The 19,377-nt window shown below is 35.5% G+C and overlaps 1 protein-coding gene across 1 annotated transcript in view; it reads right to left on the bottom strand.

The window, feature by feature from the left end:
- The window catches only part of THSD7A (thrombospondin type 1 domain containing 7A), a 466,447-nt gene that overhangs the window by 38,907 nt on the left and 408,163 nt on the right, over nucleotides 1-19,377 (bottom strand). Inside the window, exon 14 of the mRNA XM_053609606.1 lies at nucleotides 1,303-1,481. Coding sequence (XP_053465581.1) covers nucleotides 1,303-1,481 — 179 coding nt within the window. The remainder of the gene's footprint in view (nucleotides 1-1,302; nucleotides 1,482-19,377) is intronic.

Genomic DNA, 19,377 nt, shown 5'->3' with positions numbered 1-19,377 from the left:
CTGAATTTTCTTGGGAAATTTCAGTAGTGTCTTTAGAAATGTGAGATGCTCTATGACAGGGAAGCTCAGCAACCAGTAGATGGCAGCAGTGGAGTACATTACTCACCCTCAGTTGCATTAAAAGGCTAAAAGTCAGCAACTTCACTTTGGAAAAACTGAGATTCTTTTTTTCTTTCTTTCTTTTTTTTTTTTTTTGCAGTTTTTGGTCAGGGCCAGGTTTGAACCAGCCACTCCCAGTGTATGGGGCCGACATCCTACTCCTTGAGCCACAGGCGCCACCCAAAAGCTAAGATTCTTTGAGAGCACTTTCTATAAAATTTACTTCTCTGTCTCATATTTATTTATTTCATCAAAAAATTCTTTTTATATTTTCTCTAAAGTGTTTTATGAATAAATTTAGGTTAATTTAGGCAGAAAAGTATGTGGGCTGGTAAGCAGTGTGTTTGGAGATGAAAATTAGACAGAATGAAACATTTCTACATATTTAAGGAAGTGGTTCACTTCTTGTGACTTAAATTAAAATATACAACCGAACATCTACACATAGTATATGAAATTCATTTTTTTGTTAATTTACATAAAGGCCAAACCCAATACACTTAAATTTAAATTTCATTTAAATCTGTCACAATTCTCCCATTAGCCTTTTTACTTTTTATCTTCAACAGAATATGAGCAACAATTATTAACAGAAGCTAAGAAAGCATGCATCCAAAGTCAAATAAAGTTCCAAATGAAATTGAAAATGACTGGTGACTAATTTGACAGCTATTTTGGTGCCTTCTTTATATTTCCTTTTCCTAAATTTATTTTATAGCAAACAAATTTAAACACATAAAAGATATATATTTTTTCTAATTTTAGAGCCAAACCCATATATTTGCTTTCATTTTAATTTAGTTTGTAGTTGATATACTTTTTCTGAGCATTTAGGGGAGCTGTGAGAATAAGATAATCTCAGCTCATGAATTACATACAATTTCACGACAGATTAAATACCTTGACATTATTTCAAAGATAGGTGTTGTTTTTCTCTCTACTGAATTATATTAATATTCATACACTTGCAGGGTACTGAATATCCAGAGAAAAGACAGACAATATATCTAAAGTGGGGATTTTAATAACATATATTTAAGGTGAAAATTTAATAACACACATATTTACTAAGACATTCTAAAAAATACAGTGGGTCAAATTTTTTATTCAGGACCTATCATTTACCCTTCTCCATTTTAGAGAAAAAAATACATCATTGTGAATTTCAGCAATTGTCCTGATATGCTCAATAATGGAAAATACCTGGTTGACATGATCCAGTTTGGGGCAAGGCCTTCCTCCATTATAAGGTTTTTCTCGAAGCCACTTAGAACGAACCTTGACTCCGCTCCCACAGGACTTGCTGCAGCGCGACCAGTTGGACCACTCGCTGAGCTTGCAGTCCGAGGGGCAGGGGATGATGCAGGCCTCCTCAATGTACCCTGCGTGCAGGAAAACGAGATGAGAACCATCTCTTTGCACCTGTCACTCTCCCACCGCCACCCACCATGCTAGCTCATTTAGAGCTTCCAAGTCTGCCTTGACAGCAGCATGTAATGCAGAGGTGTCTCCGTTGTTAAGAGACTCAAATCAAATTCTGCAGGAAAATGACACACACATATGACGACTCTGTTAAAATAACAGCTGAGCAGCTGCCATATGATCTGCTTAGGATTAAGGCTCACCACATTTAAACATTTCTGACTTTCTGACAGCTCGTGCTTAATTGACAATAACCTGTCTGCTACTGTAATCATTCTCATGCTGCAAGAATGATATGTTAAAATAATTATAACATAGTTTTCTATAAAAACCTATCTGCTGATGTCACGTAAGTTCAATGTTCTGAGTCCATGAGATGTTTTTCCTCAATAAGGAAAGTCAGCCCCTTTTAATCAACATCCAGAAAGAAACCATCTAACTTTGCACCTTATGTTTCCCCTCCTTTCAAAATCAAGTCTGCAGGAGAAAAATGAGAGGTGTTATATAAATAGTGCCTCATATTTTTACAGTGCTGTCAGTTTCAAAGCACCTTCATATATTATATCCATCCGATCCTTTTGAAAATCTTGTAAATGTATTGTGTAGGGATTGATATTCTAGTGGCCCAGTAACAAAAGGAATGCAGAGAGATGACTGACAAGTCCAATGTCACACAATAAGAGATGGGGAAAGGTTCTTTAAGGTCTAGTCAAGTACTAATTCTAACAAATCGCAGTTAAATTGTCTACAGATTTGGTTTGGAAAATGGGAGTGTTTTTCTTGAATAGTCCTTTACTATAACTTGGCATTTCACAATACCAATTTATTATTATTCTCAAGGCAACTACTTGGAAAGGCAAAATTCCTCTAGTCAAGAATCAAATATATGGCTGACCTCTGTAATAGTTTGCCTTTGGAGAAAGGTCATTTCTGGTGCAATGTAACACTCTGCCTTACCATTTTACCTTAACAGCAGAAATTTCATTTTGAAGATGATTGTAATATAAACAATTTACACCACAACACTTAAGTAGGTTTAAAGAAATTTTATTGAGATATAATTGGTGTACCAAGCAAATCAGCTCATGTTTTGGTTTTTAGTGTACATGTACTTGAAAACATCATTGATCTGATTTTAGAACATCTGTATCATACTAAAAAATACCCTACATTTGCTGGCAGTCACTTCTCATTTTCCCCTCCCTCATTTCATATCAATCAGTAATTTTTGTTCTGTCTCTATGAATTGGCCTATCCTGGACATCTCATCTACATGAAATCAAATATTATGGGGACTTTCATGATTGGCCTTGGGTTCTTTCACTTACAATAATGTCAAGTTTGATCTACTTTGTAGTACGTACCAGTATTTTCTTTTTCTATGAATAATTAATGTTTCATTGTACGGATATACAACATTTTATTTAGTCATTCACTGGATGGCTAAATAAGAAAAATCCTGCTATGGAATGTGTATACTAGTTTCTATGTGGATATAAATCTTCAGTTCTCTTGGATATATATCTAGGAGGGAATTACTTGGTCAAATGGTAACTCTGTACCTAACTTTTTTGGGAAATGTTAACTTGTTTTCTGAAATGACTGCACAATTTCACATTCTGCTAGCAATGTATGAATGCTCCAATGTCTACAAAGCCTTGTCATGCTTTTTATTATCTATCTTTTTTATTTAAGTACACTTTGAAGAACAAAAGTTTTACATGTTAATGAAATCCATTTATCTATTTTTTTCTTTGGTTGCTTGTGCTTTGCTGTCATATCTAGGAAATCATTACCTAATCCACGGCCATAATGGCTAACACCAAGGTTTTTTCTAAGAAGTTAATAGCTGCAGTCCTTAAATTTAGATTTTTTTTTATTTTGAGTTAATTTTTGTGCATGATGAAAAGTAGGAGTCCAACTTCATTCTTTTGAGTGTGGCTATTGAGGTATCCTAAATCCATTTGTTAAAAAGCCTTTTTTTCCCTCATTGAATTGTTTTGACACTCTTGTTAGAAATCAACTGACCATAAATGTAAGAGTTTATTTTTGTATTCTAAATTTCATTCCGTTCACGTCTATGTCTAGTCTTATGCCAGTACCACACTGTCTTGTCTACTGTAACTTTGCAGCGCCTTTTGAAATCAGGAATTGTGAGTCTTCCTGCTTAGTTCTTTTTAAAATTAGTCTGGCTATTTTGAGTCCCTGGTATTTCTGTATAAATTTTAGAATCAAATTTTTAATTTCTTCAAAAAAAACAGAAGCTAGTCAGAAATTGCATCAAATCTGTTAATCAATTATCAAATCCACTGATCAATTTGAGAGTATTGCCATCTTAATGCAAGTACACAGCATTTCTTTCCATTTAGTTAGACCGTCTTTAATTTCCTTCAATGGTGTTTCACAGTTTTCAGTGTATAAGTCTTGAACTTAGTTTGTTATACTTAACTCCTAAGTATTTTATTCCTTTTATTTTTGGGTAGATTTGAAAAGAACCAATAAGCTTTGATTTCTTTAATTACGGGAAAATCAGACCACCATTAAACCACATTGCAAATTTAATCTATCAGCTTGTGCCCAAACCACCCTTGATTGAGATAGTGCTCAAATGCCAGCCAGTTTACTAGCCAGCATTTCCTTGCCTTGAATAATCATAAATTACCTGGAACACATGTTAAAGGCTTCTACCACCCTCCAACCTTCTGATAGAGTTCACTTGGGATAGGATCTGATTTTTTGGAATTAATATATTTTCTTGTTTATTAATCTCTGCCTATTTTTCTAAATTTAACTTTTTGAAAAGCAGGAAATTTGTAGTTTCACATGCAATTGCCAGAAATAACAGAGAGAGGTTCTTTGTATACTTTCACCAGTTTCTTCAATGGTAAGTAGAATATGATGTCTTTTTTATTTTTATTTTTTTAATTTTTTTTCACCATACCCTGTTTTTATATACCATTTGACAAATTTTAATCATACTGGTTAACATAGCCTTCCTGGCTTTTCTTAGTATTGTGTTAGTTAAGACATTTATATTCTACATTTAGTAAGTTTCACATGTACCCTTATAAGATGCACCGTAGATGTGGTCCCACCAATTAATCCTCCCTCTGCCCATCCTCCCCCCTCCCCTCTCCTCCTTTCTCCCTTTCCCCATATTCTTCGGTTATAGTTGGGTTATAGCTTTCATATGAAAGCTATAAATTAGTTTCATAGTAGGGCTGAGTACATTGGATACTTTTTCTTCCATTCTTGAGATACTGGGGGAAAGATTCCCTGTTTAACAAATGGTGCTGGGTGAACTGGCTGGCGACCTATAGAGGACTGAAACTGGACCCACACCTTTCACCATTAACTAAGATAGACTCTCACTGGATTAAAGATTTAAACTTAAGACATGAAACTATAAAAATACTAGAAGAAAGTGCAGGGCTAACTCTTGAAGAAATCGGCCTGGGCGAATATTTTATGAGGAGGACCCCCTCGGGCAATTGAAGCAGCATCAAAAATACACTACTGGAACCTGATCAAACTAAAAAGCTTCTCCACAGCCAAGAACACAGTAAGTAAAGCAAGCAGACACCCCTCAGAATGGGAGACGATATTTGCAGTAAGTCTCCGACAAAGGTTTTATAACCAGAATCCACAGAGAACTCAAATGTATGAGCAAGAAAAGAACAAGTGTTCCCATCTTAGGGTGGGCAAGTAACTTGAAGAGAAACTTCTCTGAAGAAGACAGGCACGCAGCCTACAGACATAGCATATGCTTTCAACTAAGATACTAATACAATCCACTGAGATCACTCAGGTTTCACCAGTTTTACTTGTGCTCATTTTGGTCTATGAAAGTGTGTTGGAACACTATTATATGAGCCAGGTGAAACCAGCAAAATGCAGAAGAAAAACAGATGTGTGGCATAGCTGTCTACATATTATCTCCTATATTCTTGTCAAAGATACTCATTGTTTGCTTTTAACTTTCAATTTAACTGCATACACAAAAGTGCATCTTTCCTAAGTGTAAAGTTCCCTGAACATTCTCAAGAAACTAACTCTCCAGAACCTTCCTTCGTGTCCCTTTCTAGCCACTACCCCTTCTTACTGACTTCCTGCAAAGTAGAACAGATTTACTTTATAAAATTTTTATGTAAATGGATCCATATAGTGTACAGCTATTTGTGCCAGCCTTCCTTCTTCAGCCTACTTTGTAATGTGAGAGTCGTCCCTTTGCTGTGTGTTGGTGAAGGTTGTGCATTCTCATTGATGTGTGGCATTATCTACCATAGCTTATTTATTCATTCTATTGTTGGTGAGCATTTGGGTAGTTTTCAATATGGGGCCATTATTAACAATGCTTCTGAACATTCTAGAACATGTATTTTGGTGAACATATGCATAAATTTCTGTTGGGTGTATTTCTAGGAGAGAAAGTGATGAGTCAGAGAATATGCATTTTACATAATCTTATTGTAAGTAAAGAAAACATTTAAAAATGGGATTATAAATTTGGTATGATGAGCAGGATACAATGAAAAAATTTTCAAAAGTGGGAATTAGTCTCAGATAATCTCCTGGGGAGCAGATGGGCCAAATGGTATTTTTTCACTTGTGAGATGTGATATTAAAGACAGAAAGAAGATGCCAATGGTAGGCTTTGAATATATTTCTGATATTATAGTATTGAGCATGATGCAGCGGAGAATCCAACAGATAATTGAAAAAGTACTTTGCAATAGTGTTCACTGAATTTTTTTTTTTTTTTTTTTTTATTGTTGGGGATTCATTGAGGGTACAATAAGCCAGGTTACACTGATTGCAATTGTTAGGTAAAGTCCCTCTTGCAATTATGTGTTCACTGAAATTTTGAAAAGCATAGCCAGTCTTCAAATAGATTGCATTGATCTACTAAAACCTCATACTTTGACTTTTATTATGATCTGAGATGGGAGAAATAAGCCCCTTTCACTGTTTTTAGTTGAAATATATTTCAAATCCCATTTGCTTTTTTCTTTTTTTTTTTTTGTAGAGACAGAGTCTCACTGTACCACCCTTGGGTAGAGTGCCGTGGCGTCACACGGCTCACAGCAACCTCTAACTCTTGGGCTTACACGATTCTCTTGCCTCAGCCTCCCGAGCAGCTGGGACTACAGGCGCCCGCCACAACGCCCGGCTATTTTTGTTGTTGTTGCAGTTTGGCCAGGGCTGGGTTTGAACCCTCCACCCTCGGCATATGGGGCCGGCGCCCTACTCACTGAGCCACAGGCACCGCCCCCATTTGCTTTTTTCTTATGGCACAGTTAAAAAATAAATTTACCAGAACTGGGATGAGATATCTAAAAAAAAAATCCTCCTAATCAGGCCAGTAACAATTTGTTTTCCTTTAAAAAGTAACAATTTAATAAATAGAATCAAATGGTAAAAATGTAAAAAGTCATTTCCAAATCAATGGTATTATGATCAAACTATTTAAAAATATTTGTAAAAGTACAATAAATTAAAACAATCCCAATCATATCCAATATTATCAATGGCTTTAGCAAATAACACTAGAATTTAAAATATAATAAAGTTATTAAAATATTTCTAGAAGAAATGCATTTTTCCATCTTGATAAACTGAAAAATGACTGTCAAAAGTAAATCTTTACATTTTTATTATTCAGCAACTATAACTGAAAACACAATGACATGATCTTTCCTGTCATTACTTTGTAGAGTAACGGATAGATGGAAATTCTTTCTTTCTGTTTTATCTGTTGAAATATTGTGGCATTAGCAAGATTTAATGGGTATGACTTTAGACTGATTCACATTGTATTATTAAGGAAGGAGATATAAAACTTTTATGTCTGATGTTCCAACAGCATATTCCAGAAAACATCTCTCAAATAAAACTCAATCTATTAAACTGTTAGAAGATACAAATTAGGAACTGAGATAAAGATAAAACTGCAAATGAGTATATTGCCTAGCATCTCATTTTTATTTTCCAATGTCTGACAACATTCAATAATTGCCTGTCATGTTTATCTAGGACCATTAAAATCCTCCAAGCTACTAGTGAACTGCTAGATAAGCATTCCCTTGCCTTTTCTGTTAAGATCATTTTTGAGGGCAATTAACACCAAACAATCATGGGGGATGGAGAGAGAAACATTTGAAGCATTTTAAGGCTAAATAACTACTGGCATCTTGTAGCAATTTATGGTTGCTGAGGATGACGGAATAAAATAAATGATTTCACAGGATATTAAAACTTTTAGCAGTTCAACACTAAATTTGACACTTGGAAAAACCAAACTCCTGACTTCTGATCATATTTTTGGTATCCCATATCTGTTCTGACTGCTGCCTTCAGGTTGAAATGAATACAAAATACTAGCAGGCTTAACACATCAACCAGAGGACATACTGCCTTTGAAATATATTGAAGCACCTCATTCATGTGAGTTATGAATGTGCAGATAAAGTAGATTTCAACAACCTTCACAATTACTAAATTGTGCTGTTGAAAGGAGCACAGTTGATGGAAAGAATTCATTTTGAAAGCAGATGGGAAATATTGGTTGGTTCTGATTTACAACGGTGTGAATGAATAACTCTGGCACTCTTAACTGAAACATCTGAATTAATCTCAAAAGTGACCTCAAAAATCTCTCTTACTTAAATGTGTATTATATGCAATGACTGCAGCCAGGAATGAGGAAATTTAACTAGACTTTTACCTAGGGGAGTGTTCATGGGCTTGAAAAAAAGTGAAAAAAAAATTTGTGAGAACTCCCCAAATGGATAGAATATTCTTTAGCAATTATATATTAAAAATTGGTAATTTGATAACCTAGGGAAACCAAAGTACCATTTATGTATACAAACTCTAATAGTCCAATATTGTTCCCAAACTCACATATTCAATGGATGAAAAATTATGAGTAAATATCAGACAATTAATTATTACAGTGAACTGGGATAAATTTATATAACTTTATGTAACTTACATAATTTATAAAACTACAATGAAGTGCTGTTTTAATTTTAATTTTGTTTTTTTTACACATTTATAGATGTTTGTACTAACAGATTTTCCCAGAAAATTTCAACATCAGTATGAATGGCTGTGAGGTTTTATAATTGTTGTTGTTTCAATAGTGGGAGGTCAGTTAATGACTCCACTCATTAAGATTCATTAAGGTCTATCTAAATACAAGTACATTATCAAACCTACTTTTCTTGTTGTTGTTTAAATAGATTTAGGGAGTACAAGTGGTTTTTTATTATATAGCTGAACTACCTAGTAGCCAAATCTAGGCTTTTCACACACCTGTCATATGAGATTTCTGTTGTACAACAAAGACTTTGGCTGGCAGTTGTTCCTGCTTCCTGGAAGAAAGGCCACTCAGCACTAAAATTTCTCAAGGAATACAGAGATACGAGTATCTTTGTTATTCACGGTGGGCTCTTGGGCTACATGTGAGTTTATGCAAAAGAGGTATCTCAGGAGGCGGGCTGATCACACCAGAAAGACCAACTAGGTGAGTAGAGAGTTGAAGCTTTGAGCCACGCAATACCCGACAGACCTCCAGGGAAGGGGGGAGACTGAGTTCAGCCATGTGGCCAATGATTCAATCAATTATACCTATGTAATGAAACTCCAGATAAAAACTCTGGTCACCAATGCTCAGGTGAGCTTTTTGCTTGGTAATACACAACAGCGTGCTGTAAGGAGGATGTCACCTGTCTCCGTGGGGAGAGAACATAGAAGTTTCATGTTTCAGATTTCCCCAGACTTCACCTTCTTGTCTGCTTTGCCTCGTTCTGAGTTGTGTTCCTTTGCTATAATAAAACTTCAGTGGTAAGTATAGTGTTTTTCTGAGTTCTGTGAGTCATTCCAGTGAATTATTGAGCTTTAGGCAGTAGTGGGAACCCACAAATATATAACAAGCTTGTCAGAAGTAAGGGTGGCCTAGGGACCCGTGAACTTGGAGTTGGTGCCTGAAGTAAGAGCAGACTTGTGGAGCACTGAGCCCTTAACCTGTGAAGTTCGTCCTAACTCTGGGCAGTCTGTGTTAGAACATATTGCATATTTGGATATATGATATATTTTGTTAAAAAAGAAAATAAATAAACTTATTGATGTAAGTACCTTTACCTATAGTTTACTTATTCAACCAAAATAAAAACTTTGGGAATAATTATGTAGATCAAGGTATTTATTGACTTTCTCTTCAAATTTAACATTTATAATTTTAACTTGCACTGTATTAAAATCAGAGGCTGAGTTAAAAAAAACCCACTTTGGCAATACAAGGTTTTGTAAACAATACAAACATTTGATGAAGTGTTCAGATTGTGAAGATAATGCAATGGGAAATAAAGTGACTTTGATTTTTATTAGGATAATTTATTTTTAAGTAAATCTAATGCAGAGCACTGTTCTTTCAATCAATGGAAATTTTGTATTGCCATGAAAATATTTCTAAAGGATGATCATTAAACTCTCATTTGTTGGGTTCTAATATGTGTTGAATATAACAAAAAGTTTTCTGTGATAAGTTGGAAAACCGTTGCATTAAACTAGGTTAAATAGGTTACTCTAGGCTTTTTTTCCTGTGGTAATATGAACTATTAATTTCTAGAAGAAGGACTCAGATATTGCATTCTTGTAATTATTGACTTTTTCCTACAGCATCTTACTGGACCAATGAGAAACAGATCATCCAGAGAGGTTATAAACGTGATGCTTTAAAACATGTTTTGAATCATATAGACTTTTAAGAACTTTTTAAAGTATATTTTTTTCAACATACACTTCCAGATGTGAAAGAAAATGCAAAATCAACCAACAAATCAAAGGAAAAAAAACCTCTAAAAGCTTATGCAAGTTTCTTTTCACATGATTTTATGCTTTAAAGGTCTAAAGGTCAGACTTATGGGTAAGCTATCAAGATATTAATTTCAACAAACAAAAGGTAAAGTGTTATGTGTTTAAACTTCCTGTTTTTTTTTAAATGTCTATATAAGACCAAAGAGGTCAAATTTGTTTTATATACAGATTCACTAAAATTTCTCATAAGGGCTACATAGGCTTTCAATGCAACTATGCAGAAATAGGATAAATATTGATAAAGGGCAAGTAAAGGTTTTTCTTTAAAAAATTAAATTTAAAATGCACACATATTTGTGGGTATGCTTGAAGGTTTACTTTCTGAGCCCACAGCCATGCTTATGTTTAATATTTAATGCCTTCTTCATGCATTTATAAAAAAATATTCCTATGCTTAAGTCTTAATCACTGCTTGAACATTTTGATGATTCTTTGAAGTGGGGAAGACTTACATATTAGGGATGAAACTAAATTCAATTAATACAAAATAGAGTTTTAAAATTCTTGAATTTGTAGGGTTTTCCTAATATAATAAAAGTCAGTATCTGGATTCAGGCCATTTTGTATTTTATAAATTATAAAGCCTTGTAACATTATATAAATAATGTACAACTCTATGGTCATATTGAAGCTGCCCTTTATAACATTGATAAAGGGCCACCAGGTGGAAACTGTGGTAGAAGTTAACAGCCATTGTTCCCTTGCTTGCTTTCATAATCATTGTTTACTACTCAAGAGTCATACCGCGGATGGTCACAATATTCTTAGGATTTCTTCATTGCTCCCAGAGGTAACATCACCTTTGTGAAACCTAAAGCCTAGTTTTTGAGTTGTCTTCAAGGCCCTGCACTCTGGTGGAACGGCTGACCTAGGCAGACCAGTGGCCCATACCAAGGAACTGGCTCAGCTGGTCTTGTTAACACCACCCAAGGAGTGACTCAGCAGAGAAGACAATTTGTACACACTGATGTTCCACCCGAAACACAGCCAATTAGCAGAGCCAATCGCCTAGCTCTTTACCTGCCAAACTATTTTTAAAAACCTTTTCTCCCAAATTGTCAAGGAGATGAACTTGAGAACTTCCATCTCATCTCACAGGGCACCTGTGCTATTAAACCCCTTGTTTGCTGTAACCTCTGCAGCCTCAGTGTACCGGCTTCCTCTGGGGCAGCAGGCATGGGGCTGGTGAAGCTATAACAGAATCAGTAAAACTATCATAGACATCTTCAATATATCAAGTCACAATAATTTCATTGAAATCAGTGTGTTTATGTGTCCGTGATATTAGGGAATGAGGAGCCAGAGGCCAACAGGAAAGATGAAGAGTAAGATACAGTGGTAGAAATTGCTGGCAAAGGAAAAATTCAAATTTTTTATTTTTTTATTGTTGTAAATAATGAATTGTTTCTGGTGGTTATATTTATGTTGAACAGTGGAACACTTTCTTCTTCAAACACTGAAAGGAAAGCCAAGTAAGTGCGCGGGATATATCATAGGCTATGTTTGATGGTCTGGCCTGAGGGGCTCCAGGGAGCTCAATTTCAAAACCATGTTATTAAGTAGCAGATGAGTGCAGGTGTCAGGACAGGAGCACACAGAAGTAAATGATAAGGGGTGATGCTTTTCCATCATGCCTGACATAGATTCAGGGCCTTTTCCAGCCAGTCTCTCCCGCATCAACTTTACCACGCTCCCTCAGGGAGCCTGTGTGAACCAGTCTCCTCACCTCATTTAAATTTGATGCTAGGCTATGCTTTCTCTTTGTACCCAAGTATCCTTAGAAACCCTTCCCTCTTTTCCTGCCTTTTAAAACTTGTAGCCAGTTATCACAGGAAAAGTCAGTCCCTAATTCTGTGCCTCTCTTTAACATTTTAAAGGAAAAGGATCCCCATTATAAATGCTAATTGCAAAAGCAATGCTAACTGCTCCTATGCTATTCTGAAATGAACTAAACAGATGCTACCCACTGAGAAAGCCTTTTGGAGAAATTAGGACTCCATTTCAGCCTGTGTACAGACTCTGGATTGCCTTTTCTACCTGGTTTAATTAAACATGCTCTTCCTCAAAACAATAGTATAGTATCCACTATCACGAGGAAAAATTTCTCCTTCATTTTTGTCACTAATTAACCTCTAACGTTAAACCTATATCATCTTTGGTAGAACTCCATTACAAAAAGTAATACATTGCAGTTACATTATAGTTGAATGGCCAAGTGGATTATCTTCAGAATCTACTCTACCCCTACTCATAATTATTTTTATCAGATGTAAAACTTGAGTTCCATGCCACCACTTAGAAGCACAAACTCTTAAACTAAAATCTATTTGTAAATTGGGTATCGCATTAATTAATAAAATTCATCTGGGACATAGTCCTTTTCTACATTTTGATGATGATTCTTTTCTATTCTCAAGAATTCTAATGGAAAACAGTCCCGCATCTGTGGCATGTGTACTGGAGTCCCTAACTGTTTCACATCTAGCATTTACAATTCCTTGCAGTAGCGAGCAATGGTCATTGAAACGTGACACCTGCTTTTAAATCATCCATATCAAAACTGCAAATGGCTGGTAAACTAACGACGTAGACTGCTTAGACTATCGGGTAATAAATAATGTTAAATGTTGCCTGCAAGGGTAAACTATACTTAAGTTATGAAATGATTTTATTAAAAGACTTCACTTCATTTGTAAAATGTGTAGAGCCTTCATTTTATTTTTAGTGATTAGCACTATAGTGAAAACTATTATGAAGCAAATTTTAGAAGAGTTACTTTGGGTGCTAGCAAAAGTTTTTGTAAAATATCAGACTTCAATGGGTACACTTTGAATCATACAGATGTTTGCAAAAGCAATTGCTAATGCCATTCATTAATGCCCAGAAGGTGCTCTGTAATGTTACTCACAGGCAAAGTTGGCAAAAAGAGAAAGCATAGGGGAGCTATTTTAAAATGAATGTTAAAGGCAAATTAATCTTATACTAATAATGCTTTAGACAAACTATTCTGATTATTTAATTGTGACTATAGTTAGAAGAAAAATTGAAATAATTAAAAGGGTGTATGTGTCCTACAAAAAATGCATTATAGTTGTTGGAATGCCGGCATGATATCCACATGGCAGTACAAATTATTGATACTTTTAGAGTCATTGAATTATGATTACTGAAAGCACAAAGTAAAATGTACCCAGAACTTTAATATAGAACTGCTTTCTAGTGATCAATAGAGCCGTAAATAAGCCAATAATTCTCTCTTATTTCTCTATCTGAACAAAAGAAGCCTTTTAACTTCCTCAATGCTCTATGATTTTAGGATTTTTTTTTCCCCTTTAAACATGGGAAGTGCAATCGTACATTGCTAACAACATATTGAACTGTAAAATATGGAATGATTTTCCTGATTAAATTTCAATTAGTATGAAATTCCTTCGGCAAAAATATGACTATTTTCAAAAGTATAAACCTGAATTGAGCTTTGATTTTTTTTTCTAGAGTTCACTGCCTATTTTCTAAAAGTACTTAATGCCCAATGCATTACATGAAGTAATAAAACTTGATGAAGAAACAGCGTAAGAATGTTAGAATGTTACAAAAGCCTACCTTTTCATACTCTGATTCACTTTACTATTTTTTGCAGACAGTGCATTTTTGTGGCAATCCTGTGTTCAGCAAGTCTATTAGTGCCAGTTTTCCAATAGTATATGCTCATTTTGTGTTTTGGTGTCACATTTTGGTAATTCTTGCAGTGTTTCCAATTTTATTATTACGAAATGTCTGATTTCCTTAAGAACTAAGTTTGACAGTTGATGTCTTTGGCCTTTCACTTTGACACTTCTTGTTTCACTTTTATTGTGAAGGTACATCACATTCTTTCAAATGGGGGGTTTCAAAGATTTTTAAAAGCAATTTTTGTGAAATCTTTAATAAGTCAAAAGTTTGTGTTATTTTCAATATGAATTCCATTGTGGAACCAATGAAGCGCAGATAGCTCGAAGGAGCAATGAAGTGTTTGGGAAAGATGTGGCTAATAAACAAACTGTACTTTGATGGCTTGAGAAGTTCTGTTCTGGTGATTTTAATCTTGAAAATAAGCCATGTGGGCAACCTGAAGACCAAGGCGGATAATGAAGAGCTGAAAGGTAGAGGGGAAGCAAGTCCACCTCAACCTGCCTGTGAATTAGCAGCAAGGTTAGACTTACTATTCCAATGACACTAAACCATTACAAACTTACAAGGTAAAGAAGTTGGTTTGATGGGTTCTGCTTGAATTAAATGAACATCAGAAAAGAAATGTACTGCAAGTTTGCCTTTCTTTGCTATCACAACATAAAAGTGAACCTTTTCTACACTGTACTATTATATGCAATGAAAATGGATTCTTTTTGACAATTGTAAACATTCAGGTCAACCTTTGGAAATAGATGACGTGCTGAAAGAGAGTCTAAAACAAAATCTTCATCAAGGAAAGCTATTAATGTCTATTTGGTGGTCCTGCACTGGCATTATCCACTATAGGTTCAGATACCTAGTGGGTCAGTCCCAGGGCACGTCAACTGTAACAAATGAGGGACGTGATGAGTATGCTTGGGATGAAGCCATGGAGACCGGTGAATGGAGACAGGCCAACCCTCCACCAAACAATGCTCAACCATAACACCACTCAAAGTACAGACGCTGGACTTGGAAACTCTCTGTCATCTGCTTTATTCACCAGAGCTTGAACCAACTGATTACCCCTTCTTCCAGGCTTTGGACCATTTCTTGCAAGGAGAAATATTCAGCTCTGAATAAGCCGTGGAACTATGCCTTTGTGATTTCATCACCACTTGCTCTCCATGCTTCTTCGATACTGGCATAAACAAGCTACTATGAAAATGGTAAAACTGTGCCAATAGTTTAGGTGTATAATTGGATTAATTGTGCTGCTTCTTCTTTGAAATATGAGAAACTCAACTTTTGATTTGAAATTGGATATTTCATATTTAATGGTCCCATGTTATTATATCTGTTATGGTGATCTGTGGTCAGTAATCTTTGATGTTACTATTGTAATTGTAACACGAATTGCCCACATAAGCTGGTAAACTTAATAAATGTTGTGTGAGTTCTGACTGTTCTACTGATCATTCCCCCATCTTTCTCCCTTTCCTTAAGCCTTCCTATTCACTCGGATGAAACAATAGAGAAATTAGGCCAATTAATAACCCTAGAATGGCCTCTTCTTTAAGTGAAAGGAAGTCATACATCTTTCACTTGAAATAAAAAGCTAGAAATGATTAAGTTTAGTGAGGAAGGCATGTCAAAAGTCAAGAGAGGTGGAAAGCTAGGCTTCTTGTACTAAATAGTTAACCAAGTTGTTGAATGCAAAGGAAAAGTTCTCAAAGGAAATTAAAAGTGCTACTCCAGTGAACACAAGATTGATAAGAAAGCAAAATAATCTTATTGCTGAAATGGAGAAAAGTTTTAGTGATCTGCATAGAAGATCAAGCCAGCCACAACATTCCCTTAGGTCAAAGCCTAATCCAGAGCAAGGCCATAACTCTCTCCAATTCTATGAAGGTTGAGAGAGTTAAGGAAGCTGCAGGAACCAACTAGCAGAGGTTGGTTCATGAGGTTTAAGGGAAAACAAGCCATTGCTACAGCCTAAAACAGGTGATCGTGTAGAAGCTGCAGCAAGTTATCCAGAAGATATAGCGAAGATCACTGGTGTGGTTTACTACACTAAATAAGATTTTCAACATCGATTAGACATTGGAAGATGACGCCATCTAGGATTTTCATAGCTAGAGAGAAGGACTAATGCTTGGCTTCAAAGGATAGGCTGACTCTCTTGTTAGGGGCTAAGGTAGCTGATGACTTTAAATTGAAGTTGACACTCGTTTACCATTCTGCAAATCCTAGGACTCTTAAGAATTATGCTAAGTCTGCTTTGTCTGTGCTATATAAATGGAACCACAAGGCTTGAATGATAGCACATTTATTTACACAATGGTTTACTAAATATTTGCAGCCCACTGTTAAGACCTACTACTTAGAAAAAAAACCTTTCAATATATTAATGTACCCTGACAATGCACCTAGTCAGGCAAGATCTCTCATGGAGACGTACGAGAAGATGGTTTATTTTTTTGCCTGTGAACACAACATCCATTATGCAGCCCACAGATCAAGTAGTAATTCAACTTTCAAGTATTTTTATTAAGAAATACATTTTGTAAGGCCATAGTGATTCTTCTGAGGGATCTGGGCAAAGCACATGGCAAAACAACTGAAAATGATTCATCATTCTAGACACCATTAAGAACATTTGTGATTCACACGAGAGGGTCAAAATATCAATATTAACAGGAATTAGAAAGAAGTTGATTTCAGCCTTCATGGAATTATAACTGCAGATGTGGCAGAAATAGCAAGAAAACTAGAATAAAAAGTAGAGGCTGAAGATGTGACTGAATTGTTATATCATAGCAAAACTTGAGAAGATGAGGAATTTCTTCTTATGGATGAGCAAAGACAGTGTTCTTTTTCTTTTTTTTTTTTTTTATTAAATCACAGTAAGTAAAGCAAGCAAACAGCCCTCAGAATGGGAGAAGATATTTGCAGGTTATGTCTCCAATAAAGGTTTAATAACCAGAATCCACAGAGAACTCAAACGTATAAGCAACAAAAGAACAAGTGACCCCATCGCAGGCTGGGCAAGGGAATTGAAGAGAAACTTCTCTGAAGAAGACAAGTGCACAGCCTACAGACATATGAAAAAAATGCTCATCATCTTTAATCATCAGAGAAATGCAAAGACAGTGTTTTTTTGAAATGGAATCTACTTATGGTGAAGATGCTATGAACACTGTTTAAATGATGACAAAAGATTTAGAATATTATGTAAACCCAGTTGACAATGCAGCAGCAGGGTTTGAGAGGATTAACATTAATTTTGAAAGAAGTTCTATTGTAGGCAAGATGCTATCAAACGGCATATCATGCCAGGGAGAAATCTTTCTGAAGGGAAGAGTCAATCAATGTGGAAAACGTCAATGCTTTCTTATTGTAAGAAATTGCCATGGCCACCTGGGCCTTCAGCAACCACTGCTCTGATCTGTCAGCAGCCACTAACACAGAGGCAAGACCCTCTACCTTCTCACTGAAGGCTCAAGGGATTCTTTGTATTTGTATCAATAAATTACTTTTTAGTTAATATATGCTTATTTTTTAGACACAATGCTATTCCATACTTATCAGACTACAGTTTAGTGTGAACGTAACTTTTATAAGCACTGTGAAACCAAAAAAAAAAATGTGACTCACGTTGTTGAGATTATTCACTTTATTGCAGTGGTCTATAATTGAACCTGCAATAATAGGTATACATATATATTTATTTACACTTCATTATAAGAGAGGGAAATTATTCTTAAGTATTCCCCATAATAACTCTCCCCCCCAGTGAAGCTTGGCACTTTTCTCAGGGTAATCATTAAATTGCCAATACTCTTTTCACAGAAGGTCCTACAGACTCATTCTGCTTTTAAAATTACACCTAAATAGACTCACTTTATGAAGAATCATTGTTATAAATGTTGAAAGTTTCCAAACACTCTCTCTCCTACAACTGGTGATCAAATAAACTATGAGGTGTTGATTGTTTTGCATAAGGCAGAGTCATTTTGAGGTTCTAAGGAGAGAAACTCTATAGGTAGTCACCTCTCAGGTGCAAACTTGTGATTTCTATGAAGACTCAGCACCCTGCAAGTATCTGCATGATTCATAACAACAATACACTTTAAATACTCTTGTCGAAATGCATATTCTGACTCAGTAGGTCTGCAATAGGGTGCAGTTTCTGCTTTCCAACAGTTTCCTGTTGACTTCCATACTGCTGGTCTATATTACATTTTGAGTATCAAGGGTTTAGATTTCTGATGCCAACAACGGCTCAGGCTGGTGGCAGCCTATTTTTGTCAATGAGGTTTTTCTAGAACACAGCCATGCTCATTTGCTCACATATCGTCTGCAGCTGTTTTCATGCTCCAACTGCACAGTTCAGTAATTGCAACAGAGACTTTTTGGCCTATAAAGCCTAAAATATTTGTTATCTGGATCTTTAGGAAAACATTTGGTGACAAGTAAGTTAACCTAATAACTCATTCATGAGTTTCCTTGGGGCTCCATGTTGACAAGTATTTGATATGTATCGACAGCAATATTTTCCTTCTAGGCAATAGGAGAGCTGCGAGTGTTAAACAAGGCGGGCTCAGGAAGAAAACTCAGATCAGCAGACAAGCCTTTCTGCTTGCTTGATAGTAACAGATGATAAAGCATCGCTATATAACTGAGTTCTGTTTTAGAATATTTGTTGATAGTACATTATGGCTTAAACTGCCTATGTGAAATAGCAAAGGCAAATTTCCTGAGGGTAAAAATGAAAGAGAAGCATCTAGAAGGAATTGTGTAGCTCACAGAACTCAACGGGAGTGTCTGGCAATTTTACACTTTATCCAATTCACTTTCAGAATGTCCCTTTCAAATAAATCAAACACAGATTTTATTCCTTATTTTCCCAAAAAGAAAATTAAATATATACCCTAAGCTCCCAGTTAAAGTTGTAAACTTAGTTTAGAAAAATGTAAATGGTCACAATTTCTAATATGAATCCAAAGGTATTGTCTAAATTCAATGTCACACAAATTGGGCAAGCATACAAGCTTTAAATGGCAACAAAAGAGATCTTCCAAAATAGTTATTACTGATTTAATTCAATGGAATGGGTGTGTGACTATTATTTCTCCTCCCTTTTAGCAGGTAAAGAGAAACATGAATATCTGACCAATATCATATAGAAAGTTTATAGCACATGTAGCTCTTATTTGCTCTAATGATCTTAGTTATAGCCCAAGCTGTCTTTGATTGTTTCCCAGAATGTGACAAACAGGGAAGGACACTGCCTTAGCCTGACTGTGGGTCAATGGCAATCCC

Source organism: Nycticebus coucang, chromosome 11 (genome assembly GCF_027406575.1).
Source record: "Nycticebus coucang isolate mNycCou1 chromosome 11, mNycCou1.pri, whole genome shotgun sequence".
Classification (NCBI taxonomy): Eukaryota; Metazoa; Chordata; class Mammalia; order Primates; family Lorisidae; genus Nycticebus; species Nycticebus coucang.
Note: the sequence above shows the minus strand (reverse complement) of the source record. Positions and strands in the feature narration are given on the sequence as shown.